This window comes from Micromonas pusilla (assembly GCF_000151265.4).
Source record: "Micromonas pusilla CCMP1545 genomic scaffold MICPUCscaffold_8, whole genome shotgun sequence".
In the NCBI taxonomy this organism is placed as follows: Eukaryota; Viridiplantae; Chlorophyta; class Mamiellophyceae; order Mamiellales; family Mamiellaceae; genus Micromonas; species Micromonas pusilla.
This window is the reverse complement of record NW_003315889.1, coordinates 777,213-800,198: the sequence shown is the minus strand read 5'-3', so window position 1 is coordinate 800,198 and position 22,986 is coordinate 777,213. Positions and strand designations below refer to the sequence as shown.

Sequence of the window (22,986 nt, the reverse complement as noted above, 5' to 3'; positions counted from 1 at the left end):
GTGCTCCGCCCGTCGTTCCTCGCTCGCGTCATCCCCCCCTCCTCCTCCTCCTCCTCCCAGCCCCGCGCGCGCGCGATGTCCTCCTCCTCCTCCTCCGGACGCGCGCGAACCCTCGCCGCGGGAAGCGCGCCCGCGTCGCTCTCCCCCGAGGTGCGATCGCGCGTGGTGACGTCCATCACCGGCAGCATCAAGTTCGGCGCGCCGATGTTCAACGCCGGCGACGCCGCGGGGTGCGTGAAACTCTACCGCCAGACCGCGATGGGGATCGTCCGCGACGTCGACGTCGACAGCGACGCGGTCAAGTCGACGCTGCGAGACGCGGTCGCGCGCGCGGACGGGATCGCGACGGAGGGTGGCGAGACGGACGCGGCGATGCGCTCCGCGGCGTGGGCGCTGCGTCGCGGCCTCGACGCGGTCGTGAACATCCTCCTGGACCCGCCCCCGGACGAGCCGATCGTGTACAGCGCCGCGAGAGCGACGACGGGAAACGCGGGAAACGAGGAGGACGCGCTCGAAGGCCCGGGGGGCGTCCAGCGCGGCGCCGCGAGCGCGCCGTCCGAGGCGGACGACCCGTGCCCCGCGATCTTTGATTTCGCCGCCAACCCGGACGCGGCGTCGCGGTGGCGGTCCATGAACGACGGCGTCATGGGCGGCGTCAGCGACGGGATGATGCTCCCGAGGGCGGACTTAGGGTGCGCGCGGTTCACCGGGTGCGTGCGGACGGAGAATAACGGCGGGTTCGCGTCCGTTAGAGCGTCCATGGGTAGCGGCGTCGACATGAGCGCGTTCAGCGGGCTCTACGTCGACGCGAGAGCCGGCGACGCGGAGAGCGCGGGGAAGCGGTACCTGCTCGTCGTGAAGGACGACGAGGCGATGACGACGCAGGTGAACTTTAAGAGCGCGTTCGCGATCAAGGCGGACGAGTTCGGCAGGGTGAAGGTGCCGTTCACCGCGTTCGATCGACCGGAGCGGATGGGTCGAGCGGTGATGCGCGGCGCGCTGCGCGCGGAGGCGATGTGCGAGATTGGCTTGATGGTGTTGAAGGGAGACCCGGAGCAGCTGGGGACCTTCAACGTGGACGTGCGAGCGATCGGGGCGTACAAGTGAACTGAAGCGAGCGGCGATTCATCCAAGTACAGTATGCGACTACGTGGTGTTCATACCTTCGATACAGTAACAGTACAGCGAGGCTACAACAGCGCGGCGCGAGCGTCTCGCGCGCGAGGTTCCATCCTCAAAAGTCGTTCGACGGCTCCACGAGGACGACGTCCCACCGCTCGATGTGCGCGAACTCCGGCGTCGTCTCGCCAAACTCCTCGAACCACGCCGCGTGCCGCACGCGGTCCTCCCATATCCTCACGCGCCTCAACCCCGGCCCGGCCTCTCGTATCATCCTTCGAATTTCGTTCGCTTTGTACGTCAGCGTGTCTTTCCCCGTCGCGTTGAAGATCTTTTCGTCGACGACGACGTCGAACTCGTTCAAGATGTCCGTCACCTGCGGCGCGAGCCAGTGCCTCCTGCCCGTGAGCATCACCCTCCGGCACCGCGGCAGCGCAGAGAGAGCGCGGTAGTCTCCCAGCGCGGGCCCGGGCTTCCACGTCAGCGGTTTCTGCAGCGACTCCGCGCGTCCCCACCACCCGCGATGCGGCCACGGCGTCCCCGTCGCCTCCTCGAACTCCGCCATCCCGCGCTCGGGGACGGGCGTGTCCACGAGCGTGCCGTCGAAGTCGTACACGTGGAGCTCCTCGATCACGCCGGGCGTCGTCATGACGCCGACGCGCCCCTCCATTCTTCCCCACTTCCCTTCTCTACTACTAGATCACGCCCGCGCGTGCGCGCGCGGGTCGGAGAAGACGGACGTCAGGTGCGACGCCTGCGCGAGGACGTTGTCGAGCTGCGTCTCGCCGTAGAGGCGCAGCGCGGCGATCCGCGCGGCGTCGGACTCGCCGCGGTGGGTCTCGTACTCCGCGCGGACTTTCGCGCGGACGAACCCGACGCGGTTGGACGTCGGGAGCGACCGGGCGGCGCGGTAGAGCTTGCGGAAGAGGGACAGGACCTTCGCCCTGTCGCTCATTGACGCGCGCGCGCGGGAGGAGTGACGAGTCGATGAGACGTCCCGCGCGAACGAACGACGAGTGCGGCGATGACAAATGGATTTGGCGCCTTGCCGCGGATTCGCGCGCGCGCGTTGGCGCGTTCTTCACCCACCCCGTAGGTTCAACATTTGATCGCGTCCCCTTTAAACTGACCGATGCTGCGTACGGCGCGGCCCTCAGCACTCCTTCCCCGCCGCGCCGCCGCCCTGCGCCGACGCGACGTCGCGCGCCCTCCTCCTCGTCGTCGCGTCCGCGGCGGGGTCAGCGGCGTGATACAGCAGCGCGTTCGGCGTGCCCTCGAGCGACGACGCGAGCCCTCGCGCTCTCGTCGACGCCGGCCACCCGTCGAGGGGGCGCGACCGCGGGTCGACCCTGCGTAAGGGTGAGGCATACAGTACAAAAAAAGTTCATTTACCGGTCAGTTGAAAGGGAACTGCGCGATCAAATGTTGAAACTAAAACGTACGGGGCGGGTGAAAAACGAAACGAAACGTTCGACGCCCCGCGGGACGCGCCTGTCCCACAGCGCATTCTCCGTGGCTTCGTCGAGCAGCCGCCGCTTCACGTCTGAGGGTCGTTCCATACAAAAAAAGTTCACCGGTCAGTAGAAAGGAGACGCGATCAAGCGTTGAAACCGGGCGATGGGTGAAACACGTTTGTTAACGCACCTGAGGCGTCCGGGTTCGGCGCGCCGTCCGCGCCTTCGCCGCGCTCGAGGCTCATGCGCGCGAGCGCCGCGCCCGCGACGATCGGCGCGGCCATGCTCGTGCCCGTCCACCCGGCGTACGCGTCGGTCTCCATCTCGGTCTCCGCGCCGTCGTCGTCGTCGCCGCCGCCGTCGCCGCCAGAACCGCCGCGACGCGCGTTCAACTGGTACGAGTATCGATTTCCAACGTCCTCTTCGAACGCCGCGGCGGTCACCTCCACCCCCGGGGCGAACAAGTCCACGCACGGCCCGGTCATGCCGTCGCTCCACGTCCGGTCGTTGATCTCGCTCGCGGCGACGGTTATCACGGAGGGCTCGCGCCCCGGGGAGAACCGGCACGCGTCCGAGGTCCGTCGCGAGCGCTCCGCGTTTCCCGCGGCGACGACGACGACGACGTTGTGCCGACGCACCACCTCGGCGACCGCGCGCTCGAGCGCTCTCGACGGCACCCCGATCGGCACCCCCAGCGACAGCGTTAGCGCCGCGGGGGGCAGCTCGTACGCAGGGAGGCTTCGGTAGTGCTCGATCGCGTAGTCGAGTCCGGAGATGACGTCGGAGACGCGGCCGTTCCCCGCGCAGTCGAGGACGCGGACGTCGACGACGTCGGCGCGCGGCGCCAGACCGGAGCGGACGCCCGCGGCGAGCGACGCGACCGCGGTGCCGTGGCCGTAGCAGTCGCCGCCGATCGCGGCGACGCGCGCTTTGTCGCTCGGGGACTCGCCGCTGACGAAGTCCGCGGCCGCGACGACGCGGCTCGAGGGTGAGGCCGCGGCGTCGAAGGCCGCCGCGGCGTAGGCGGCGGCGGAGGCGTCGTAATAAACTTGCTCCTCACTTTCGTCGTCGCGACGCGTCTCCGCGACGCGTCGAAACTCGTCGTGGCCGCGCATGACGCCGCTGTCGACGACGTACACGATCGTCCCTTCCCCCGACGAGCTCGCGTTGACCGCGGACGCGACGCCGTCGAGCGGGAGCGCGCGCTGGTCCACGCGGTCGAGCTCCCAGTGCGTCGGCCGCGGCGGTCGAAACGCCTCCGCGCCGCCGCCGCGCGACCGCTGCTGCGCGACGACTTTCGTCGTGCGATAGCCCTGCGCGGTGACGCGCGCGTCCACCTCGAGCGCGCAGTCGGGGTCCAGCCGCGCGCGCAGCGCCGCGGCCGCGGGGCTGTCGAGGCGCAGCACCGCGCCGCGGACGGCGCGGCGCAGGACGCGCGCGATCGGGAAGAACCCGCGCTCGTCCTCGAGCGCGAGCGGGTCGCAGCGCGAGACGTCGTCCATGATGGCGTCGTCCTCGTCGCCGTTCCCGCCGTGGAAACGACGCGGCGGGGCGGCGGGAGGCAAGCGCGCGCGTCGCGCGCCCGCGCCGGGTTTGAGCGACAGGATGTAGTACTCTTCGTCGTCGTCCTCGCGCGCGGCCGCGAGCGGCGACGCCGCGGCGAGGAGGAGGAGCGCGACGGCGGCGAGGAGAGGACGACGCATGCCGAGGCGCGCGCGGGAAGGGAGTGAAGAGGGAAGCGCGCGGGCGTCGTGCGGACGAGAGTTTTGCGGCGTCGTTCGATCAAACGGAGCGTTCGTTGGTTCTGTTCGTTTCTCACACGACGACGAGGCGAGGCGCGAACAGAATTACTTTCGTACGCTTCTCTCACGAGAACTCCGTCATCATTCCGCCCCGAGGTCGCTGCCCTTCTTGAACATCATCGCGCGGAAGTCCGCGTTCGATTTCGGCGCGCCGTCGCCGCCGCCGCCGCCCGCCGTCGCGTCCTTCTTCGCCGGCTCCTCTTTGGTCGCCGCCGCCGCCGCGGCGGGACGCGCGGCGCGAGGGACGAACCCGAGCCCCCGCGGCGCCCGCCCGCCGCCTCTTCCTCCTCCGCCCCTCCCTCCGCCGCCGCCGCCGCCGCCGCCGCCCCTCCCTCCGCCCCCGCGTCCTCTCCCGCCGCCGCCACCTCCCGGCGGCATCGACCGTGCGATGCTCAGCGGCCGGTCCTGGAACGTCGCGCCGTCGCGCATGATGGCCAGCTGCAACGCGCCCTCCTCGTCGAACTCGACGTACGCGAACCCTCTCGACCGGCCGGTAGCCTTATCGCGGACGATTCGCGCGCGGACGCCGCCGCCTCTGCCGTCGAAGAACCCCGACAGCTCCTCCTCCGTGCAATTGAACGGAAGGTTCTTCACGAACGCCGTGCGCTGGTCGCGGTCGGGGAAGAATTCTTTATACTTGGCCGCGCGCTCGGCGGGGTCGGCGCCCAACCCGGGGCCTTTTCGCGAGCGTTCATCTCGCGCGTCTTCCCCGCCGTCTTCCCCGCCGTCGCCGTCGCCGTCGCCGCGCGCGCGCTTGCTCGCGCGATCGTCCTCGCGCGACGCGTCGTCGCCCCCGACCGCCTTGCGCTTCGCGCCGCCGCCGCCGCCGGCGTCGTCGTCGTCGTCGGCGGCGGCGGCGGTGGCCTTGGGCCCATTTTTGTAGTTCGGGTCGTTCGCGCGACGCATGCGCGTCGCCTCCTCGGGGGTCACGAGTTTCTTCTCCCGCTCCTCCGCCTCGATCGCGCGAAGGATCTTCCCCGCCTTGGCGTCCGCGCGCGCGTACGAGTCCGGCGCGTCGCCGTGTTTTCTCTCGAATTCCAGCCACGCGCGGCAGACGACCGCCCGCCCGGAGCCGTTTGCGGGCGCCGCGGATTCCAGGTTCGGTCTCGAGAAGACGTTTTTGAAAATCGCGCGCCCGGCGTCCGCGCGCCCGTCTACCGCGAACGCCGCCTCCGCGTGTCGCGCGTGCGCCTCCGCGACGTTGGAGAGCTCGCCGCCGCCCGACTTCTTGTCGCCTTTCACGAACGACTCCCACACCGCGAGACGATCGCGGGCGCTCGCTTCTACGTCCGCGGTCTCAGTCGCGAGCGCGAGCGTCGCCGCCGCGTTCGCCGGCTTTTTCGCCATGAGCTTTCGCGCCTCCTCCGCGACACCTCGACGCGCCGTCGCGTCGCCCGCGATGCGACTGACGGCGAGAAACACCGCGAGGACGTCCTCGCTCGTCCGCGAGCGTCGCTCGTCGCCGCACGCGGTCGTCGCGAGCTGCCTCGCGCCGTTCGCGTCTCCCTCCGCCGCGAACGCGCGAATCGCGCTCGCGATCGTCTCGCCGTCGCCGACGCAACACCGCATCGCGCGCTCATGCGCCGGCGCCGCGATCGTCCGAACCCTCAGCTCGTGGTCCAGGTACGCGGTGTACCGTCGCCACGCGCGCGGGTCCGTCGGCGTCGCCGCGACCGCGCGCTCGTGCGCGCACTGCGTCCTCGCGGCGTCGCCGTCGCGCTCCTCGAGTTCCGTCAACGCGCGGAACGCCTTCGCGACGGCCGGCGCCTTGTCCCTCTCCGGCGCGGTCGACGCCATCGCGGCCGCGATGGCGTCCTCGATCGGCGTGCGCACCGCGGCGGCTGCGGTCGCGGCCGCGATCGCGTCCTCGGTCTCCTTCGCGAGGCCGTCGCCGCCGCGCGCCTTCTCCCACGCCGTCGCCATCGCTCTGGTGTCCTCCATCTGCGCGTGCGGCGTCGCGAGCTGCCGCGCGAAGACCGCGCGGACGACGCCCTCCGCCTTCGCGACGTCCTCCTCCTTCTTCTTCTTCGTCGCGGTCGCGGTCGACGCGTCGGCGGCGTCGCGCGTCAGGAGCTGCAGGCGCGACAGCTCGAACGCGCGATACGCCGCCCAGAGCTTGTGCGCGTCGACGAAGTGGCATCCCGCGACGGCGACCGCGCGCTCGTACAGCGCTCGGCGGCGCTCGTCGTCCCAGTCCTGATCCAAGGAGAACTCCGCGTACCCGAGCCATATCGGCACGGAGACGAAGTCCGCGAGCGCGCGCTCGAAGAGCGGGCCGACGATCTCGCGACGTTTTCGTCGAGTGCGCGTCGTCGCGCGCACCTCGTCCGAGATCCATTCGCGCCATCGCGTCTCGTCCAGCGGGAACTTCGCGCTCATAGCCTCGCGCGCGTCCCTGAGCCGTTGCTTTAAACCCGCGACGCGCAGCGCGGCGACGAGCTTGGAGTGCGCGTGGAAGTCGTTCGCGCCGTCGCCGGACGCGATGACGCGCTCGAGCTTCATGATTGAGTCCATCGCCTCCTCGGACGGCATCTCCACCTCGTCGTCGTCGTCGCTCCCGGAGTCGGAGTCGGAGTCGGAGTCGGAGTCGTCGGACGCGGCGGCGGCGTCGGCGGCGGCGTCGTCGTCCGGGGGGGGCGGGGCGTCTTTCATCTCCGCGTCTTTCTCGCGTGGCGGCGCCATCGTGCCGTGCGCGCGAATGGAGTGCGACGAATTCGTTGGGCGACACAACGAGACAGGACAGGTTGGCGGTTTCTGTCGGCGCGGCGCCCCGAAAAACTACGGCGCGGCGCGGCGACCGCGCGCGAGACGACGATGACCTAGCACCGCCGTCACAACACCCTAAGTAGCTAGCGATCCTCTACGAACGAACAACGAACCGCCCTCACCTCGGAGGCTCCGCGTACAACGACCACGGACTGTCCGGCAGCGACTTCGCCGCGTCCTCCCACCCTCTGTCGCCGCCGCCTTCGCCTTCGCCGCCGCCGTCCCCTCGCCGCGGCTTCCCTAATATCATCCGGTTCATCGCGGTCACGTCCCTCGACAGCGTCCGCGCCTCCACCTCCCCGCCGTACGCCTCGCTGCTCCGCAACCGATCCAATCGCATCACGTCGATCGCGGTCGCGGCGTCCACGCCCTCCTCCGCCACCCAATCCCACGCGTCCGCGCCCGCGTCTCTCAGCGCCTTCGCGCCGACGCGGTGACAGCACGGCACGACCGCGACGGGCGACCGACCTTCGATCGCCAGGTCCAGGACGTAGTCCGTCAGCGACCCGCACGCGTGCACGGACACGAGCAGCGTGTCCGGGGTCGGTCGCACGTTCGCGAGGGTGTCCGTCACGAAGCGCGTCTTGCCTCTGAGGGCCGTTCCATACGAGCGATTGTCGGGGTGGAGTTCAAAGGCGTCAGTTGGAGTTGAAAGGCGTCGAGGGCGGGCGTTGAAAGCGAGGGGTGGGCGGAGAGACACGCCGGCGAAAGTCCTTAAGGAATCGCGTTCACCACGCCAACGCGGTCGTATGGGGACCAGTGTATAGAACGCACCTGAGCGACGGCGTCTCCGGGAAGGCGCCGACGAGCGCGTCGCGTAACCGGTCGAAACTGTCCGGCTTCCTTCGGTCGACGCACAGCGCGGAGTGTATCGCGTCTGGGTGGAGGACGAGGAGGAGCTGCGCGAGGAGGCCGTGCCCGGCGGCGAGGTCGAGGACGCGCAGCGGCGCGGCCGCGGAGGACGCGTCGGAGGACGCGTCGGACGCCGCGACGGCGTCGGGGTCGTTCTATGCACGTTAACGTCAGGGTGGAGTTGAAAGGCGTCAGAAGCGGAGTTGAAAGGCGTCGAGGACGGGGATTGAAAGCGAGGGACCCTGGGCGGAGAGAGACGACGGCAAAAGTCCTTAAGGATCGGCGTTCACCACGCCAACGCGGTCGTATGGAGACCAGTGTATAGAACGCACCTCAGCGCAAAAGTGTTCGCCGATGATGACCGCCGCCTCCCACGTCTCGAAGAGCTCCTTTCGCGGGAGGCAGTTCGCGACGCAGACCGCGCGCGCGACGCGGTCGAAGACGCCGTCGCCGGTGAACCGCCGCGCGTCCGAGGCCATCAGGCGCGAGCGCGAGGACGCGCGGAAGGACGACGGGTCGTCGTCGAGCGAGATCGGGCCACGCCGAGGCGGGCGTTCGCGTTCGCGTTCGCTCGGGGGTGTTCCGCGCGCGGGCGCGCGAGGCGCGCGAGCGACGTGTCGCCACGTCGGCGGGATCACGACCGGTGCCGCGGAGGACGCCATGCGACGTCGCCACGCCATCCGCCGACGACGCGAGCGCGCGGTGGGCACTGGGAGGGGGCGAACAGAATGTCAACTTTCGAGTTCGTCCAAGAGAAAATCAGCTCAGTCGTGAGTCATCATCGCGTGGTCTCCCACTCTCTCGGGCGCGGGCCCGCCTCGCTCGGCATCGCGCCCGGGGCGGTCGTCATGCAGACCGAGAACGACAGTAGATACTACAAGAATTCGTCCGTCTCGGTGATGGCCGCGGTGGAGGCGGCGCAGAGAGGCGACTGGCGCGCGTGCGTCGACGGGTATCAGAGGGCGTTCAAAGAATCCGGAGGCCCGGCCTCGACGTTCACGAACCGTTACTTCGTCGTCTCCGGGTTCACCGCGCCGCTGCGCGACGGATCGTGCGCGCCGCTGAAGAGCGACTTCAAGCTCCTGACGACCCTCATCGACGACGAGGACGAGCAGCCGGAGATACGCATGCAAGCCGCGTTGACGAAAGGGATGCTCAAGTGGGATAGCAACGATCGCGACGGCGCCGCGCGATATTACCGCAAGTGCGTCGACATCGGCGACGCGGCGACGGAGACCGCGCGCGGGCGCGTCGTGCTCGCCGGGGTCATCGCGGACGCGCGCGGGCAGCCGAAGCCCGACTTTGTGAGCGCGGGGACGCTGTGCGACCAGATAAAGGGTGACGCGACGATTAACTTCAACAAGACGACTGCGCGCTCGACGCCGCGCGAGGGCGAGGGCGCGATCGAACGCGAGGGTGAACGCGAAGACGGATCGGTCGACTGGGAAAGGACTCGAAGGAACGCGACCATTCGATTGGAATCCTCAGGGGTTGTCGTCAGCGGGAGAAAACCGGCTAGCCGGGAGGCGAATCGCAACTTCCGCATCGAGTCGAAGATCTTAGAGGAGGCTGGACTAAGTCACGATGAGTTCGACGCGCGGATGGACGTCGTGAGCAACGCGTGTTTTTCGTGCGGTGCGCGCGCGGCCGGGGTCGAGCGGTACTCTCAGTGCGGCGGGTGCCATCTCGTCGCGTACTGCGGGAAGGCGTGCCAAAAGGAGGACTGGAAGAAGCGTCACAAGGCGGAGTGCCGCCCGGCGAAAAGCTTTCGAGAGGGCGATTTGGTCGTCGTCGCGCCGATCAGAACGACTCACCCAGCCGGCGCTGACGAAGAGGTCACGGTGGTGTGCGGGATCGTCGCCGGCGACGTCGTCGGTGGGAAGGCATCCGTGAAGGTGAACTTCGACACGATCAGGGAATTCGAGGCGGGGCGACTGAGACGGCTGCCTCCGAGGGCGGCGCCGCCGCCGCCGTGACGAGAACTCGGCCGCGAACGCAAAGCGTCGGCCGTCGCTATTTAAGATAACTTACTCAACCCCGTCACGAACCCACAAACTCGGGCACGGGCAGCTTCGCCCTCTCGCGCGCTTCGTACCCCTCGACGTCCATCCCGAACGACGGCAGAATGCTCCGCACGCTCTCGAGGAGCTCGTCTCTCTCCGCCTCCCACCGCGTCCGCTCCTCCTCCGCCGCGCGCGCTTCCATGTCCAACGCGCGCTCCAAGTGCCGGTTCACCTCCCTCTCCATCTCGAGCTCGGACCGTAACGCTTCTACATCGTACGTTTCACTACCCTCCGGACCGTCGTACTCCTCGTCCGCGGTCTCGTCGCCGTTCGATCTCTTCTTATTCGCGGCGTCGAGCAGCGCTCGCGCGATGCGCAGCTCCGTGCGTAAGATTTCATTCTCTTCCCTGTACACCTTGCGCATCGCCTCCGTGGCCTTGTCCTTCGCCCGGAGCGCCGCGGACGCCATGCCGAGCGCGGCGTGAAAGTCGCGAAGGGAGACGCACCGCGCGTCGTCGTCGCTCGACCGCGACGGCGACGGCGACGGCGGCGCGACCGCGTCCGATTCGAAACCCCCCTCGCCGTCGTCCGCGACGCGGACGCGGACGCGGACGTCGTCGTCGTCGTCGTCGTCCGACGCCGGGATGCGCGTCTCCTCGTCCGGCGTCCCCGGTTGCCACGACGCCCGCGCGGACCGTCGCGAGGACGCGCGGCTCGCCGCGTCGTCGTACGCGTCCTCCTCCTCCTCCTCCTCCTCCGCGATGCGCTCGGCGTATCCCCGAACCGGGGTGGGCGTTCTCGCGTCCTCCTTCCACTTGGACTTGGCGTCGTTCCCCCACAAACCGCCCCCAGCTCTCGGGGTCGTCGACCCCGGGGTCCTGACCTCGAACGACGCGCACGACTCGGAGTCGAACGCGCTGTCGATCGGGTGGGACGATATGTCCAGCGACGACGGCGTGTCCATCGCGTCGTGCGTCGGCGCGCCGCAGAGATGGCGCCAGCAGAGATGTGTGGAGTTCAAAATCCTTCTCGGAGGAGCTGTCGCGCTGTCGCGGTCGCGTCCAGTCATCATCGGTTTCTCGGACGCCACTCCCCGACGCGCGCGGGCGCGGGAGCGATGCACTCGGGGTACGCGCACGCGCAGAGGCAAAAGCGCGCGCGGCAGCGCGCGAGGGACCGGCGCGATGGGATCAGCTCCCCGGCGCTCGTGTGCCTGTGCGGTGCGTCCCGACCCGACAGCCACAGCAGCCGGTGCCGTCTGGTCTCTTCTCATCAGGCGCCCCTCCCGACGTCCGCGCCCGCGCCGTGCCGTCTCGTCCTCACGCCCCTCGGCCCCATCGTCTCTCGCCTCCGCAGCGACGCTCCAGCACCTCGCGATGTACGCGCTCGTCGTCGTCCTCGCGTGGTACGTCTCCGGCGGCCGCACCGCGCCCTCGCCCGTCGCGTCGTCGTCGTCGTCGTCGCCCGTCGTCCTCGCGCCGTCGCCGACGTTCTGCGCGCGCCGCGATCCCATCGTCTGCGCGCACGGCACCGTCGGCTCCGCGGACTGGCCGCGGTCGATGGGCCGCCGCCCGTTCCCGAACACGGTCCCCGCGCTCGCGGCCGCGGTCGCCGCCGGCCACGAGTGCGTCGAGGTGGACGCGTCGCGCACCAAGGACGACCACCTCGTCGCGTTGCACCCGCGCGAGCTGAAGATGCTCACCGGCGGGCGCGTCGGGAACCCGGGGGATTTGACGCTCGCGGAGATCATGTCGCTGACGATGCCCGGCGCGAAGGAGTACCGCGTCGCGACGTTCGCGGAGGCGATGGCGGTCGTGATGAACAAAGGATTGACGCAGATCACGGTGGATTTCAAAGACGGCCCGCCGCGACGAGAGGAGGGGTTCGCGAGCGCCGTGACGCGCGAGATCGCGCGGCTCGGTCGGTCGCACGGGAGCGGGCGGTCCCAGTCCGCGACGACGGCGTGCCCGGAGTGCGTGTACTGGGGCAAGTCCGACGAGATCGCGCTCGACGTGCTGGAGCTGACTCGAGGCGACGCGAAGGCGCGTTCGTCCTCCGTCCGACGCTGGCTGGTTTCCTTACGACGGCGTTCGCGCGGTGAACGCCGTTCCTTATTAATAAGGACTTTCGCGAGCGTTTCTCTCCGCCCATCCCACGGTTTCGTTCAATCCCGACACGCCTCGATGCCTTTCAACTCCGCTTCTGACGCCTTTCGACTCCACCCCGACGTCGCCGCGTATGCACCCTACCCTCGCCCGCCCCAAGGTTGGATACTCGGTGGCCAACTTCTCGAGGGCGATCATAGACGCGGGGCTCCATCGGCTCGCGGGGCGCGAGGACGTGACGTCGCGCGCGTACGTCGCCGCCGCGCAGAGCGAGATGGCGTCCGAGGCGCTCATCGCGGAGGTCGCCGCGGCGACGGCGGAGGACGCGCCGCACGGAAAGACGCGGACGTACGCGTGGACGGTCAACGCGCCGGCGGCGACGGCGGCGGTCGTCAACGCCGGCGTGGACGGCGTGGTGACGGACGAGCCCGAGCTCGTCGCCAGGGTGGTTCGAAAGTTACGCGGGCGGTGTGGGAGCGGTGGGGGTGGGGATGGGGGTGGGGGTGGGAGCGGCGGCGGCGGGTGGTTCGCGAGGGGGGCGTCGAGCGCGGCGAAGGACGAGGCGCGGTGAGCTGCGTTAAGGGTAGACTAGTAGACCGACGAGTTCGCGGCGGGGTCGGCTAAGGAGGAGGGTCGCGTTCGCAATGGGGATCTAAATCGCTCGCGAGAAGCCAGTGGTCGCCGTTTCGTCTTTCCTTCCCGACTCAGACTATCAGATCAGCTCTTCTTCTGCGACGTCGTCCCGAACCCTCCGAACCCCATCATCGCGGCCATCTCCGGGTCGATCCCCTCGTCCGGGGCGTCCGCCATCTTCGCCTTTTTCTCCGCCTCTTTCTTCGCCTTCTTCTTCTCCGCCCGTCTCGCGCGGATCTCCTCCTCGTCCTCCTCCGCCATCCTCACGCGCTTGTTGAAGTCCACGACGCCGTTCTTCTTCTCTTCCGCCTTCTTGTTCTTGATCATCTCCATCCGCGCTCGGACTTGCTCCACGGTGCTTCGCTCGACGCGCATGCTCATTCCCATCGCCTTGGCCTGCTTCTTGCCGTTGATGTGGTCTAAATACGCGATGCTGTCGCGCAAGATGACGCCGGTCTGCTCGCACTTGAACCCTAAGCCCTCGCCCGTGTCTAAGTTCACGATCGTCTTCGTCCCCACTCGAGATTCGAGCTCCTTCTTGTAGTCTCGTTGGATCACCGAGTCCACGGAGAGCACCTTCCGCTCGACGATCGCCCCCGCGGGCGGGCGGATCTTTCCGCCGTTCTTCTCCTTCTCGTCCTCCAGGCGCTCGCGCTCTTTCGCTTTCGCCGCGTACTCCTCTTTGTCCCATTTTCTACGCTGCGTGTTGTCTATCGCTTGTTGCGGCGCCATCGCGAGCGACGAGATCTGTGAATCGCCCCGAGGTGCCGTAAAGCGCGAGGGCGCGTAGGGTTCGCCTTCGCGGCGCGCCGCGCGCGGGGTCCGTCGCGCGCGGGAGCGGCGGAGACGTCTCCTGGCGACGCGCGGGGGTCCGTGCGAGGGCGGGCGTGCGCGCGCGTCGACCCCGTGCGCGTGTGCGCGCGCGCGGACGGACTGAGGCGCCCGGCCGTCGCGCGGGGCGCCACAAACGCGAGATAGTGGTTCCTCCCCTTGCGCAGATCTTTCCACGGTGGCACCTTTTCAGGTCTTTTCGACGTCGACGGCCGCGCTCGCGCTGAGAAGCCGCCACTTCCGTCGACGCACGATCGACGCGCACGATGGCTTCTTTCGCGGAGGCTCCCGCCGGTGACATCGCCAAGGGTGCGTTCGCCGCTTCGTTTCCCTCGCGCGATCGCGCGATCCGCGCGTCGTCGCCGCCGCGCGCCTCCGCGCGCGCTGAGGCCCGCGCTGACCGACCCATCACGTTTTCTCTCCCACGCGCAGGCGCGAAGATATTCAAGACGAAATGCGCGCAGTGCCACGTCGCCGAGGCCGGCGGCGGCCACAAGCAGGTGCGCGTCCGCCGACGGCATCCCCTCGCGCGTCTCCGCGCGTCGCACGTCGCGGCGGCGTCGTCCGCGGTCGATCTCGACTCGTCCGCGCCGAGGGGAAAAACCCTCATCCGATCGTCCGATCGCGCCTCTCCCCAAGGGACGCCGTCCTGTCGGAGAACCCCCACAGCACGCGCGACCCCCGCCTCGGTCGTCGCCGGCGCGCGAGTTGCGTCGTCGCTCCGCCCGCCGCGGCCGTCCATCGACCGTCGAGCGAACCCTAACCCTCGAAACCTACCCCCCCACCCTAACCCTCACCCTAACCCGCGACGCAGGGCCCGAACCTCGGCGGCCTCTTCGGGCGCGTCTCCGGCACGACGGAGGGGTTCGCGTACTCCGCGGCGAACAAGAACAAGGGCGTGAAGTGGGGCGAAGACACGCTCTACGACTACCTCTTGAACCCGAAGAAGTACATCCCGGGCACGAAGATGGTGTTCGCGGGGCTGAAGAAGCCGCAAGACCGCGCGGATCTCATCGCGTACCTCAAGGACGCGACGAAGTGAGGAGCGCGCTCGAGGTGAGTCGGTCGGCGGCGGCGTCGCGTCGGCGCGGGCTTTGAAGGAAACGTTTTATTTTTTCGCGCCGGCGCGTCGTCGGCGCGACGGGAGGGCGGGCGAGCGCGCGAGCGCTCGGCGGCGGCGGACGCGACGAGGACGGGCTCGCGTTCTGGACTCGCAGAGGTAGCGGCGCGCGCGGGTCGTCCCTCGCGCGCGGTGGTCATCCGTCGTATGTTATTATCAATATCGAACCACTCGACGTCGAATCCCGCCTGCTTCAGCCCTCCTCAGCTCGCCAGTGCTTAAATCGTCGTCGCGCGCTCAATTATGCATTCGCATTCGCGTCCGCGCCCGGCTCGGCGCGCGCACGCGGCACCGCTCGCGCGAGATGAGCCGGTTCGACATGGACGTCGTCGAGCTCGAGATGGACGACGAGCTGTTCAACACCCCGAACTCGAAGACCGGCACGGAGGACGGCGACGGCCTCGAGCGCGACTCGGACGCGTCCGAGATCGAGGCGATCGCGCGGAGGTCGCCGTCGCCGATGAAGTCCTCGCACGTCGTGCACGTGCGTCACCCGAAGCTCAGCTTCAGGGCGCCGCTGCCGCTCGCGGAGGAGACCGCGTCGTCGGTGGCCTCGCGCGCGCGCGCGGAGGAGGTCGCGCGGCGCAGCGCGAGCGCGGGGAAGCCCGAGGTGGTCGGATCGTTGATGGGCGACGACGACGATTCTTCGTCTTCGTCTTCGGACGACAGCGACGAGGACGGCGAGGTCGAGCGGTTCAAGGAGCGCATCGGCGTGTCTCCCGCGGCGGCGGCGAAGAAGCCGGCGTCGCCCGACGCCGCGCCGACCGCGGTCGTCTCCGCGAAAATCGCGAAGGACGCGCGCGGGGAGGACGACATCGAATTCGACCTCCTCGTGGACGACGACGACGACGACGCCGCCGCCGCCGCCGCGCCGTCCTCGGGCGACGCCGCGATCGACGCCATCGACGCGATCGAGGCGAGGTACAAAGCCGAGGAAGCGTCCAGGCGCGCGACGGACAAGCTCGCGGAGAAGTTCCGAGACAGGCAGATGGATTTGGATCTGGGTTTGGGCGACCTCGACGTCGACGTCGACGTCGCGGCGGCGGCGTCGAGCGCGGCGGGCGCCGACGACTCCGACGACGAGTTCGACTACGCGTTCAGAGGCGAGGCGAGGACGGGCGAGACGCACAAGCCGTCGTTCGAGGCGAAGGCGATGCCGAAGGAGCTCGTGACGGACGTGAAGAAGATGCCGCTGACGTCGTTCGCGGAGGAGGAAGAGGAGGAAGAGGAGGAGGAGGAAACGCCGGCGAAGGCGCCGGCGACGGCGACGGCGGCGGAGCTCGAGGAAGCGGAGCAGGAGGCTGCCTTCGAAGAGGCCACGCAGAAGCACAGCGCGCTAGAGGCCGCGATTAAGGTCCAGCGAGCGAAGGAGGTCGTGAAGAAGAAAGCGCGCGGGCGGATCAGCGTGACGAAAGGGGAGGACGCGGAGGCGGAGGCGGCGGCGGCCATCGTCGCCGCCGCGGAGGCCAAGGAACGCAAAGCCGCGGAGACGAGGGCGAAAGAAGAAGCCGCGAAGAACCCGCCGAAGAAGAAGCCGTTGTACGTGAAGCCGTCCACCTCGAAGAAGAAGCTCGGGAAGCTCACGGCGCCGCCGCCGCCGGATCCGGAGCCGGTGGACGAGTGGGCGAGCGCGAACGAGGCGTTCGAGAAGGCGGAGGCGATGGCGGAGTCGCGGCTCGGGCAAAAGCAAAAAAGTCTGTCCAAGGCGCCGATATCGTACGCGGACGCGAAGGCGTACTTCGACCACGTCGACATCGCGGAATACCTCCCCACGATCGTCGTCGCGGACGAGCCCAAGTGCTGCGGCGGCGGCTCGAAGCTGACGGACGAAGCGCTGAAGAGGGACCGCGCGCGGATGTTCTCGGTGGCGAAGATGAAGCTCGACGATCACGACGCGACGCACCTGCGCGTCTTACGCACCGTCTACGCGCGCCTCACCGGCGCGTCCACGCCCGCGGCGCGGTTCGGGAAGCACTGGGAGGACGTCGGGTTCCAAGGGAACGACCCGGGGACGGACTTGCGAGGGTGCGGGATGCTCGGGATGGCGCAGCTGTTGATGTTTGTAGACGCGCACGCGTCCAACGCGGGGGCGATTTACGAGCTGTCGCGCGACGCGGCGCAAGAATTCCCGATGGCGCCGCTGTCGATCAACTTGACGCACATCGCGCTGAAGGCGGTCAGGAAAGGGCTTTTGAACGCGCGCGCGAAGGCGCTCGGGAGCGTGTGGAAGGCTGCGGACCAGTTTTACGTGGGCGCGTTCATAGAGTTTTACGACCGCTGGAAAGAGGGCGAGTGCACGATGCGAGACAGCGGGTTCGTGAAGGCGGCGCTCGAGGAGTATTTGCTGTCGAGGAAGGGGTGTAAGACGGCGCTGAAGTTGGCGTCCGAGCGGGATCTCCGCGCCGACCGCGGCGCGCGCGGGAAGAAGGAGGAGGACGAGGAGGAGCTGACGTTCGCGGACATTTGATCGTCGTCGTTGTATTCACATCGTAGCGTCGTAGTTGACAAGCCGTCGTTTCGTTCGCGCGGCGCGGGTTCATGCGAGAACGAACTCCTCGGGCGGCATGTTCAGCGGCGTCCCGAGCGGGGGCTCCTGGACGCGACCGGAGCGGCGCGCCTCCACGGCTTCCACGGAGATGACGACTTTGTAGACGCAGTGAGGCCCTTTGCTTGCGATACCTCGTTCGAGTTTATGCTCCTCTGTGAGCCGCGCGCGAACCGCGACGCACCCCGGCCACCGCGAGACCTCGGCCTCGAACGCCTTCCCCGCGTCCTTCGTGAGGTGGAAGTCGATGAGCTCTATGGCGGATGGATCGTTACGAATGTAACAATCGATCGACAGCGTGTCGTCGTCTTCCTGCGTCTCCACGGTCTTCTTTCGCTTCTTCCGAGGTCCGCGGTTCAGCTTCACGAGGAGAGCGAACGTGCCAGGGCCGTCGCAGTACGCGTCGTAGTCCTCGAGAGAATCCTTCTTGACCCTCGCGATCATCTCGCGGATCGGGCGCGCGTTTTCACCGCGGTCGAGGTACGCTTCGAACCGCTCGATGGCGTCGTCGAGCGCGGCGCGCGCCTTCGGCCCGCAGCTCGTGCGGTAGAAGAGGTCTCCTTCTTTGAACCCGCCCAACCCGACGGGGTACGCCAGCTTCTGCGCCACGCGCTGCGGCTTGGCGCACTCCAATTTCCATGCGAGATGTTGCGCGCGTCGCCAACGCCTCGGGATGCCCGTCACCTCGTCTTTCTCGGTAAAGTAGTTTGAATACATGACGCGCGACAGGAGGGGCGCGGCGGAAGAAGTGTCACTTCAAGCTGTGTCCGAGGGGCGCTTTCAAAACGAACCCTAAACGAAGTCGAGCGCGCTGCGAGTGGCTGTTCGCTGTCAAGCGCGACTCGCCTCCGCTCCAGCGTACTGATCGGAGGACAGCGCCCGCGACCGCACTCGCGTCGCGCGCGGAGTTACCCGTCGGCGTCCTCACGCGCGCCGCTCGCGTCCCACGTCGCGTTCCCGACGGTCGCGCGCGCGGATCGCGCTGAAATCGCGCGGCGCGCGCTCGACAATTCGGCGCGACAGAGGCGCGAGTTTTCGATCGGCGTCCGCCCGGTCGCCGAGCACGCGCGGGCGCGATGTACGGAGGAGGTGCGCGCTCGATCGCGCCTCGTCTCTCTTCTCGCCCGCGTCCACGGCGCGACGCGCGTCGTTCGATCGCCGCGCGTCCGTCCGCGCGTCCACCCCGCCCGCCGATCGCGCGTCCGATTCGCGACCTCCGCCGACCGATCGAAATCGCTAACCCTCGCGCCCTCGATTTCCCAACCCCCCCCCGCCCCCTCTCGATCGACGACAGATGAGGTCTCCGCGATCGTCGTCGACCTCGGGTCGTCCACGGTGAAGGCCGGGTACGCGGGCGAGGACACCCCGAAGGCGGTGTTCCCCTCCGCGGTCGGCTGGCTCGAGCGCGGCGGCGACGTCGAGATGAAAGAAGCGAAAGGATCGAAGCGCGGAAGCAAATCCAAGGGCGCCGCCGGCGACGCCGCCGCCGCGGCCGCCGACGACGGCGCCACGAAAGAATACTACGTCGGCGACATGAGCTACCGGCGGGACGGCATGGAGATGTGCTCGCCGTTCGACGAGAACGGCCTCCTCGAGGACTGGGACGTCGTCGAAGCCATCTGGGAGCACACGCTGAAGAAGCGTCTCGTCGTCGAGCCCAACGAGCACCCGATCTTGATGGGCGAGCCCGCGCACACGACGCGAGAGAAGCGCGAGAAGATGGTCGAGCTCCTCTTCGAGAAGCACAACCCGCCCGCGATCTTCCTCGCGAAGAACCCGTGCCTCGCGGCGTTCGCGACCGGACGCGCGACCGCGCTCGTCGTCGACTGCGGCGGCGGCGGGACGACGGTGAGCGCCGTGCACGACGGGTACGTTCTATACACTGGTTCCCATACGACCGCGTCGGCGTGGTGAACGCCGATCCTTAAGGACTTTGCCCGTCGCATCTCTCCGCCCACACCTCGCGTTCAATCCCCGCCCTCGACGCCTTTCAACTCCACCTGACGCCTTTCAACTCCACCCCGCAGGTACGCGTTGACGAGCGCCGCCACGCGATCGCCGCTGGGCGGCGATGCCATCACGGACATCGTGCTCGAGTACCTCGAGAAGAGCAAGAAGACGCCGGTGCGGCCGAGGTACGAGTTTAAGCGCGCGCCCAAGGGGGACGGCGAGTCGTTCACGATATCGGACGTGAAGTGTCCGAAGACGAGCGCTGGGTATCGGCTGTTTAAGCAACGCGAGATCGCCGCGGATCTGAAGGAGACGGTGTTCCGGCTGTCCGACCAGACGTTCTCGGAGGAGGACAACCAGAACATTCCCGCGGTGTCGTACGAGCTGCCGGACGGGAACGTCATCGATATCGGCGTCGAGCGGTTCAAGATCCCGGAGCTCCTCTTCCAGCCGCACCTGATCTCGTCGCTCGGGTTGGGGAAGGACGCGCCAGATCTGACCGACCCGGACGGCTCCCCCGCGAAGGGCCTTCCCGCGCTCATCCTCGAGACGATCAACAAGTGCGACGTGGACGTTCGCAAGGACCTGTTCGGGGGCATGATCCTCGCCGGCGGCGGGTCTCTGTTCGGGTCTCTGCGGGAGCGGTTGGAGGCGGAGCTTCACGACGCCGCGCCGACGAACGTGCGGGTGAAGGTGACGGCGAGCGCTAACAACGCGGAGCGGAAGTTCACGACGTGGATCGGCGGGAGCATCCTCGCGTCGCTCGGGTCGTTTCAGCAGATGTGGATGAGCAAGCAGGAGTACGAGGAGCACGGCGCGACGTTGATCCATCGCAAGTGTCCGTAGTTAGAGAGAGCGAGAGAGAGGACGCCGTCGTCGAATGAACATACTTCACATTTTGCTCATCAGTCTGCACGCGCACGCATCGTCGACGACGAAACCGCCAGCGCCAGACTGATGAACCTTCGCTTCGTCGCCGTTGATCGTTTCTTCCGCCCGCGTCGTCGTCATTCCCGCGAGCGCTCGGCGGTGCGGGTATCACGCACGCAAGATGGCGCGCAATGAAGAGAAAGCGAACGTGCGTCCTCCCTCCGCGATGCCTCCCTCGCGAACCCCTCGCGGCGTCGTCTCGACCGCCCCCGCGCGCGTCTCGACGAACCCTAACCGAGATTTCCGCCCCCTTCCTCCCTCTCTCTCTCCCTCGCGCCACAGAACATGTTCAACCGCTGGACCGCGGGGAAGCAGGCGGCGCTTCGCGGGGAGAAAGCACGGCGGCCGTACCTCGCGAGCGAGTGCAAAGACTTAAACTCCGCGGACAAGTGGCGGCAGGACATCCTGCGCGAGATCGGGAAGAAGGTGATGGACATCCAAAACGCGGGACTCGGCGAGCATCGCATTCGCGATCTGAACGACGAGATCAACAAGCTGATTCGCGAGAAGCACCACTGGGAGAAGCGCATACTACAGCTCGGCGGTCCGAACTACATATCGCAGGGACGGCGGATCGCGGACGAGGAGAAGGGCGAGGTCGTGGGCAGGCCGGGCGGGTACCAGTACTTTGGCGCGGCTAAGAATCTCCCCGGAGTGAAGGAGCTCTTCGAAAAGCCGAAACCGCGGACGGTGCGACGCTCGAGAGCGCAGATGTTGAAGTGCATCGACTTAGATTACTACGGCATGCGCGACGAGGAGGACGGGACGCTGGTGAAGCTCGAGGCGGAGGCGGAGGAGAAGTTGCGCGCGAAGAAGATCGCGGAGTGGGAAGCGAAGCAGAGAGAGATCGAGGCCATCACGGGGAAGCGGAAACACGACGGCGACGGCGACGACGGCGTCGCGTTCGGGTCCGAGTTTGTCGCGCACGTGCCTTTACCGGATAATAAAGACATCGAAGCGCTCGTGCTCGCGAAGAAGAAGAAAGACCTCCTCGCGAAGTACGCGAGCGAGGAGTTGCAAGCGGAGGAGGCGGAGGCGAAGAGCATGCTGAACAAGGCGCCGTGAGTGCGTTCACCCTCGTCGGCGGCGGCGCGGCGTACCGTAGTTCGCTGATGGGCGGGTTTTCATTCAATTCACTTCACGCGCGACGTGGTCACAAACTAAACGAAACGATCGCGATCATCGCGTCGCTCGTCTTCTCCCCTCGTCCGTCCTCGCCCTACCCCAACCCCGCGAGCGAGTCGATGATGATCTTGTACCCCTCCGCGATCGTCCCGCCTCGTCTCGCCGTCTTCGCGACGTCGACTGAGGGTCGTTCCATACAAAGCGATGGCGGGGTGGAGTTGAAAGGCGTCAGGTGGAGTTGAAAGCAAGGCGGGCGGGGATTGAAAGCGAGAGGTGGGCGGAGAGACGCGCCGGGCAAAGTCCTTAAAGATCGGCGTTCACCACGCCAACGCGGTCGTATGGGGACCAGTGTATAGAACGCGCCTAGGTCGTCCGTCCCGAGATGCTTCGACAGGAACAACAGGAGGTGAAAGTCTCTCAGTCGAGCGGAGTACTCCATTCCGCTCTGCGACAGCGAGTCCTTCAGATCCTCCATGGTCTGTATCGGATGCAGACGGTTCTCGATCGGGAACTTCGTGCTCAGCGCGCCGCTGTGGTCCTTGATCGGCACCGCGACGAGCCACCGGTCGTTGTCGACTTCCGTCACGTCTTTGCTCACGCCGTCGGCGACGATGACTTCTTTCGTCATGCGCGTCAACCCGCGGTCCTCGCACGGCTCGTCGTGGAACCACCCGTCGGCGTACAGCCTGACGCACTGATCGCTGACCTGAAACGGCTCGAACGATACCTGCGGTCCCTCGTCCTCGTCCTCGAGCATCATGACCACGGCGGTCACGAACGTCGTCTTCCCGTCCTTCTTCTCGGCGCCATCCGCCGCCGCCGCCGCCGCCGCCGCGGCCGCCGCCGCCGCCTGCCGCTTCGCCATCTCTCTCACCTCGAACGCGCTCAAGGTAAACTTCCTCGGCTTCGTCGTCGTGATGTTAAACACGCAGCCGACTTTCTGCATCCCGAGCGCGCTCGCGAGCGCGTCCGCGCGCGCGTCCTCCTCGGATCCCTCCGAGATTATAAACGCGTCCTCCGATCCCTCTTGCTCCGGCTCGTATATCGCGTCCACGAGTACCTCGCCGGCGTCGTTCACGGTGCCGTACATCCACCCGAACCGCATCTGGTTGAACCCTAACGTCCCGTTGACGTACTGTTGGAACGCGTTCGCCGCGTGCGCGTCGAACGACACGGACGCGCAGTTGGGCGTCTCTTGGCGTTCGACGCGCGTCTGCGCGGCGATCATCGCCTCGACGGTCATCTTTCCTCCGCGGAGTTCGCTGCGATGCGACGCCGCCGCCGTCGGCGTCGGCTCGCGCTCGACGGAGTAGGACAAGTACACGATGCTGCCGTGGTCGATCCCGAGCTGGCGGACGAGTTTCGCGTCCTTCGCGCGCGCGGGCGCGAGGTCGTCGAAGTCTTCCGCGCGCGCGTTCGCGAGGAGGAGCCCCTGATTGAGCGAGAGCGTCTGGTCCTCCTGCGGCACGCCGTACTCGGTCTCGATCTTCTCCCGGAGCTGCCGCAGCGTGCAGTTCGCGTCCACGGTCAGGCGCTCGGTGCCGTCGCGCGTGCGGATCCGCAGGAGGAGGGGCATCGCGCGCGTGACCCGGCGAGGGGGCGCGCGCGGATCTGATCTGACCCGTCCGCCCTTTACTTTTTCGTCGAAAAGCCGCGCCAGGTGCTCGCGCGCGCGCGCGGCCAGGCGGCTCTGCTCGCCGCGGAAAAAATAATTCGACGGGGGACGTTTCGCGGGGGCGACGCGCCGGCTT

At 67.9% G+C, this 22,986-nt stretch overlaps 15 protein-coding genes across 15 annotated transcripts; 7 read left to right on the top strand and 8 right to left on the bottom strand.

The window, feature by feature from the left end:
• Positions 1-75: 75 nt before the first annotated feature.
• On the top strand, positions 76-1,107 carry MICPUCDRAFT_60248 (uncharacterized protein; the record flags this gene model as incomplete). Its single annotated transcript, XM_003060686.1, has 1 exon — positions 76-1,107. One exon carries the CDS (start codon positions 76-78, stop codon positions 1,105-1,107), a length of 1,032 nt encoding a protein of 343 aa, XP_003060732.1.
• A 745-nt stretch (positions 1,108-1,852) lies between these two features.
• MICPUCDRAFT_11868 (uncharacterized protein) lies at positions 1,853-2,059 on the bottom strand (the record flags this gene model as incomplete). The annotated part of the gene is made up of 1 exon (XM_003060394.1): positions 1,853-2,059. A coding segment is annotated over one exon (207 nt), but the record flags the coding sequence as incomplete, so codon positions are not given.
• A 657-nt stretch (positions 2,060-2,716) lies between these two features.
• Positions 2,717-4,276, bottom strand: MICPUCDRAFT_60245 (uncharacterized protein; the record flags this gene model as incomplete). The annotated part of the gene is made up of 1 exon (XM_003060393.1): positions 2,717-4,276. The coding sequence occupies one exon, from the start codon at positions 4,274-4,276 to the stop codon at positions 2,717-2,719; it is 1,560 nt and encodes a 519-aa protein (XP_003060439.1).
• Positions 4,277-4,456: 180 nt separating this feature from the next.
• MICPUCDRAFT_60244 (uncharacterized protein) lies at positions 4,457-7,057 on the bottom strand (the record flags this gene model as incomplete). The annotated part of the gene is made up of 1 exon (XM_003060392.1): positions 4,457-7,057. The coding sequence occupies one exon, from the start codon at positions 7,055-7,057 to the stop codon at positions 4,457-4,459; it is 2,601 nt and encodes an 866-aa protein (XP_003060438.1).
• A 125-nt stretch (positions 7,058-7,182) lies between these two features.
• Positions 7,183-8,655, bottom strand: MICPUCDRAFT_60243 (uncharacterized protein; the record flags this gene model as incomplete). Its single annotated transcript, XM_003060391.1, has 3 exons — positions 7,183-7,731; positions 7,916-8,148; positions 8,326-8,655. 3 exons carry the CDS (start codon positions 8,653-8,655, stop codon positions 7,260-7,262), a joined length of 1,035 nt encoding a protein of 344 aa, XP_003060437.1. The 3' UTR covers positions 7,183-7,259.
• A 186-nt stretch (positions 8,656-8,841) lies between these two features.
• MICPUCDRAFT_60242 (uncharacterized protein) lies at positions 8,842-9,969 on the top strand (the record flags this gene model as incomplete). Its single annotated transcript, XM_003060685.1, has 1 exon — positions 8,842-9,969. One exon carries the CDS (start codon positions 8,842-8,844, stop codon positions 9,967-9,969), a length of 1,128 nt encoding a protein of 375 aa, XP_003060731.1.
• A 64-nt stretch (positions 9,970-10,033) lies between these two features.
• On the bottom strand, positions 10,034-10,960 carry MICPUCDRAFT_60241 (uncharacterized protein; the record flags this gene model as incomplete). The annotated part of the gene is made up of 1 exon (XM_003060390.1): positions 10,034-10,960. One exon carries the CDS (start codon positions 10,958-10,960, stop codon positions 10,034-10,036), a length of 927 nt encoding a protein of 308 aa, XP_003060436.1.
• Positions 10,961-11,372: 412 nt separating this feature from the next.
• MICPUCDRAFT_60240 (uncharacterized protein) lies at positions 11,373-12,672 on the top strand (the record flags this gene model as incomplete). The annotated part of the gene is made up of 2 exons (XM_003060684.1): positions 11,373-12,042; positions 12,119-12,672. The coding sequence occupies 2 exons, from the start codon at positions 11,373-11,375 to the stop codon at positions 12,670-12,672; spliced, it is 1,224 nt and encodes a 407-aa protein (XP_003060730.1).
• Positions 12,673-12,718: 46 nt separating this feature from the next.
• Positions 12,719-13,659, bottom strand: MICPUCDRAFT_28029 (uncharacterized protein). Its single transcript, XM_003060389.1, has one exon. It carries the CDS (start codon positions 13,464-13,466, stop codon positions 12,819-12,821), a length of 648 nt encoding a protein of 215 aa, XP_003060435.1. The 5' UTR covers positions 13,467-13,659; the 3' UTR covers positions 12,719-12,818.
• A 153-nt stretch (positions 13,660-13,812) lies between these two features.
• Positions 13,813-14,869, top strand: MICPUCDRAFT_49653 (uncharacterized protein). Its single transcript, XM_003060683.1, has 3 exons — positions 13,813-13,874; positions 13,998-14,065; positions 14,380-14,869. Exons 1-3 carry the CDS (start codon positions 13,832-13,834, stop codon positions 14,605-14,607), a joined length of 339 nt encoding a protein of 112 aa, XP_003060729.1. The 5' UTR covers positions 13,813-13,831; the 3' UTR covers positions 14,608-14,869.
• Positions 14,870-14,989: 120 nt separating this feature from the next.
• Positions 14,990-17,152, top strand: MICPUCDRAFT_41014 (uncharacterized protein; the record flags this gene model as incomplete). Its single annotated transcript, XM_003060682.1, has 1 exon — positions 14,990-17,152. One exon carries the CDS (start codon positions 14,990-14,992, stop codon positions 17,150-17,152), a length of 2,163 nt encoding a protein of 720 aa, XP_003060728.1.
• A 69-nt stretch (positions 17,153-17,221) lies between these two features.
• MICPUCDRAFT_60236 (uncharacterized protein) lies at positions 17,222-17,947 on the bottom strand (the record flags this gene model as incomplete). Its single annotated transcript, XM_003060388.1, has 1 exon — positions 17,222-17,947. One exon carries the CDS (start codon positions 17,945-17,947, stop codon positions 17,222-17,224), a length of 726 nt encoding a protein of 241 aa, XP_003060434.1.
• A 359-nt stretch (positions 17,948-18,306) lies between these two features.
• MICPUCDRAFT_45725 (actin superfamily) lies at positions 18,307-20,083 on the top strand (the record flags this gene model as incomplete). Its single annotated transcript, XM_003060681.1, has 3 exons — positions 18,307-18,319; positions 18,525-19,098; positions 19,258-20,083. The coding sequence occupies 3 exons, from the start codon at positions 18,307-18,309 to the stop codon at positions 20,024-20,026; spliced, it is 1,356 nt and encodes a 451-aa protein (XP_003060727.1). The 3' UTR covers positions 20,027-20,083.
• Positions 20,084-20,199: 116 nt separating this feature from the next.
• On the top strand, positions 20,200-21,255 carry MICPUCDRAFT_34682 (uncharacterized protein). Its single transcript, XM_003060680.1, has 2 exons — positions 20,200-20,258; positions 20,393-21,255. The coding sequence occupies exons 1-2, from the start codon at positions 20,232-20,234 to the stop codon at positions 21,173-21,175; spliced, it is 810 nt and encodes a 269-aa protein (XP_003060726.1). The 5' UTR covers positions 20,200-20,231; the 3' UTR covers positions 21,176-21,255.
• MICPUCDRAFT_69159 (uncharacterized protein) lies at positions 21,219-22,811 on the bottom strand (the record flags this gene model as incomplete). The annotated part of the gene is made up of 2 exons (XM_003060387.1): positions 21,219-21,415; positions 21,599-22,811. The coding sequence occupies 2 exons, from the start codon at positions 22,809-22,811 to the stop codon at positions 21,330-21,332; spliced, it is 1,299 nt and encodes a 432-aa protein (XP_003060433.1). The 3' UTR covers positions 21,219-21,329.
• Positions 22,812-22,986: the final 175 nt, after the last annotated feature.

Excerpts from the sequence above, each read along its gene's own strand:
- MICPUCDRAFT_28029 (XM_003060389.1), bottom strand. The coding sequence starts at position 13,466 with ATGGCGCCGCAACAAGCGATAGACAACACGCAGCGTAGAAAATGGGAC.
- MICPUCDRAFT_49653 (XM_003060683.1), top strand. The coding sequence starts at position 13,832 with ATGGCTTCTTTCGCGGAGGCTCCCGCCGGTGACATCGCCAAGG. Across the intron at positions 13,875-13,997 it reads CGCCGGTGACATCGCCAAGG|GCGCGAAGATATTCAAGACG; the intron begins GTGCGTTCGCCG and ends TCCCACGCGCAG. Across the intron at positions 14,066-14,379 it reads CCGGCGGCGGCCACAAGCAG|GGCCCGAACCTCGGCGGCCT; the intron begins GTGCGCGTCCGC and ends CCCGCGACGCAG.
- MICPUCDRAFT_34682 (XM_003060680.1), top strand. The coding sequence starts at position 20,232 with ATGGCGCGCAATGAAGAGAAAGCGAAC. Across the intron at positions 20,259-20,392 it reads GCAATGAAGAGAAAGCGAAC|AACATGTTCAACCGCTGGAC; the intron begins GTGCGTCCTCCC and ends CTCGCGCCACAG.